We start from the raw sequence: 1,806 nt of genomic DNA on the forward strand, positions 1-1,806 counted from the left end.
TGGGGTTGACTCACTATCGCCGTCAGCGGCATCAGTCAGTCGCTGCTATCTCTTCCCTCCTCCCTTTATCGTGTTGTCCGCTTGCTGCGCGCGCTTCTGCCCCCATCGTTTGCCGCTGGGTGTACGCGCCGCACCCCTCCGCTTCCGCTTACTGCTGGTTGCTCTCGACGGCGGCGATGAGCCTCCGCTTCGGCGGCTCGAACTGCAGGGTCTTCTCGGCGGCGGCGATGAGCTTCTGCTTCAGCCTCGCTTACTGCTGGTTGCTCTCGACGGCGGCGATGAGCCTCCGCTTCGGCGGCGCGAACGGCAGGGTCTTCTCGGCGGCGGCGCTTAGCCTCTGCTTCCCCCACGGCTGTGACAACCTCGCGAGGCACTTGTATAGATCTCGTCTTTGAGAATCAAGCATTGGTGTACCAAGTCGAACATATATCAGTCTATTTCTCCGACCACAAAGCTTCCTTCATGACTGTCAAGAACTGTTAGTGGAGTCTTTGTTAAAGGAATACGTGTGAAAAATAAAAAAAAATTATGTGATAGCGCATACATGTGTTGCCCGATTTCTTTGCCTCAATCTATCCAAAAGGTGAAACAGCTTATTTGCTGCGCTCAAATTTCGCATTAGGAAGTAACGTAATCGTCGGTAATTCTTTTTTATTCATTATTAGTTTGTTGTACCTTAACTGGAAAGGGCATGGTTGGGGCTGGCTTTTAGCGTACTCAATTAGTTTTTTACGGACGTGACGGGTGGCGGGCGAAAAATCTTCGGAGGTAGAAATACCTTTTGCTTTCAGCTGTGTGCGCATAGAAAGTACTTTGTCTTTTATTTTCGTGTTGGTGAATTTAACTACAATTGGGCGACACTTATTAGGCGTGTAGTGACTAATGCGATGAGCACGTTCGATTGCCGTGTCAGGCAGGCTGTCGATTACACCGGTTAGTGCTTCTCTTATGCGTGATTCGGACTGTTCCCACGATTCCCGAGAGTCACGGATGCCATGAAATATGAGGTTGTTGCGTCGCGATCTGTCCTCAAGTTCGTCAACGCGCATTAGTAAAGAGTCTAGCCGAGTTGTTTGGGCTTGAGCGGACGCCTGAATGCCAGTCATTTCATCGTGGAGATGGTCTAAAACATTTGTTTTTTCTTCAAGGTTGTCTAATCTTTTCTGGATACATTCCATTTTTGTCTCGATGTTCTTTTGACCAACCTTAATAGCCTTGACGTCGTTAACCAACTCGGCCTGACCCTTAGCAGATTGTACAGAACGAGCCTGAAGGTCTTTTAACAGCCGGAAAAGAACTTCCGTCTGCTGAGAAGGATTTGATGGCAAATTCTGCAGCTCGAGTAATGCCTCAGTAGGCGTAGTAGGACCGGGATTAGTTTCCACGTCACCTGAGCACAATAACAGCAACGCCATAGAGAAACAATCTGCGACAATTTCACAGAGCACTTGTTGGCACGGAAGCAATAGCAAAAATGGGTCGTCACTTTTGTTAGCATAAAGCGAAACGTTTTTACAGACCTGCGAAGTGGAAAGGTGCGCTGTATGAGCCATGGTGCTCCAAATGCTGCTTCCGTGCCAACTAAACGGACTGACGCTCGGACAGCCGCTTAAGTTGCCACTGCGATGTGACGACGCGGTTGACGATGATGGTGCGCAGAAGGCTGGGCGCAGTAGTTGTAGTGGGTCGATGCGGAGATAGTTGCCGGTCTGCTGGTAGATTGTGGCCTTGCTTGATAGTAGTAGTGGTTGCGAAGGGTCATACTCCGAATACGCTGTGCACGGACACAGCAGCAGCAGGAACGCG

The 1,806-nt window shown here is 49.9% G+C and overlaps 1 protein-coding gene across 1 annotated transcript; it reads right to left on the reverse strand.

Moving 5' to 3' along the window:
* Positions 1 to 593: 593 nt before the first annotated feature.
* Positions 594 to 1,553, reverse strand: LOC142558394 (uncharacterized). Its single transcript, XM_075670535.1, has one exon. The coding sequence runs from the start codon at positions 1,551 to 1,553 to the stop codon at positions 594 to 596; it is 960 nt and encodes a 319-aa protein (XP_075526650.1).
* Between the last annotated feature and the right edge of the window lie 253 nt (positions 1,554 to 1,806).

Source organism: Dermacentor variabilis, chromosome 9, assembly GCF_050947875.1.
Source record: "Dermacentor variabilis isolate Ectoservices chromosome 9, ASM5094787v1, whole genome shotgun sequence".
Taxonomy (NCBI): domain Eukaryota; kingdom Metazoa; phylum Arthropoda; class Arachnida; order Ixodida; family Ixodidae; genus Dermacentor; species Dermacentor variabilis.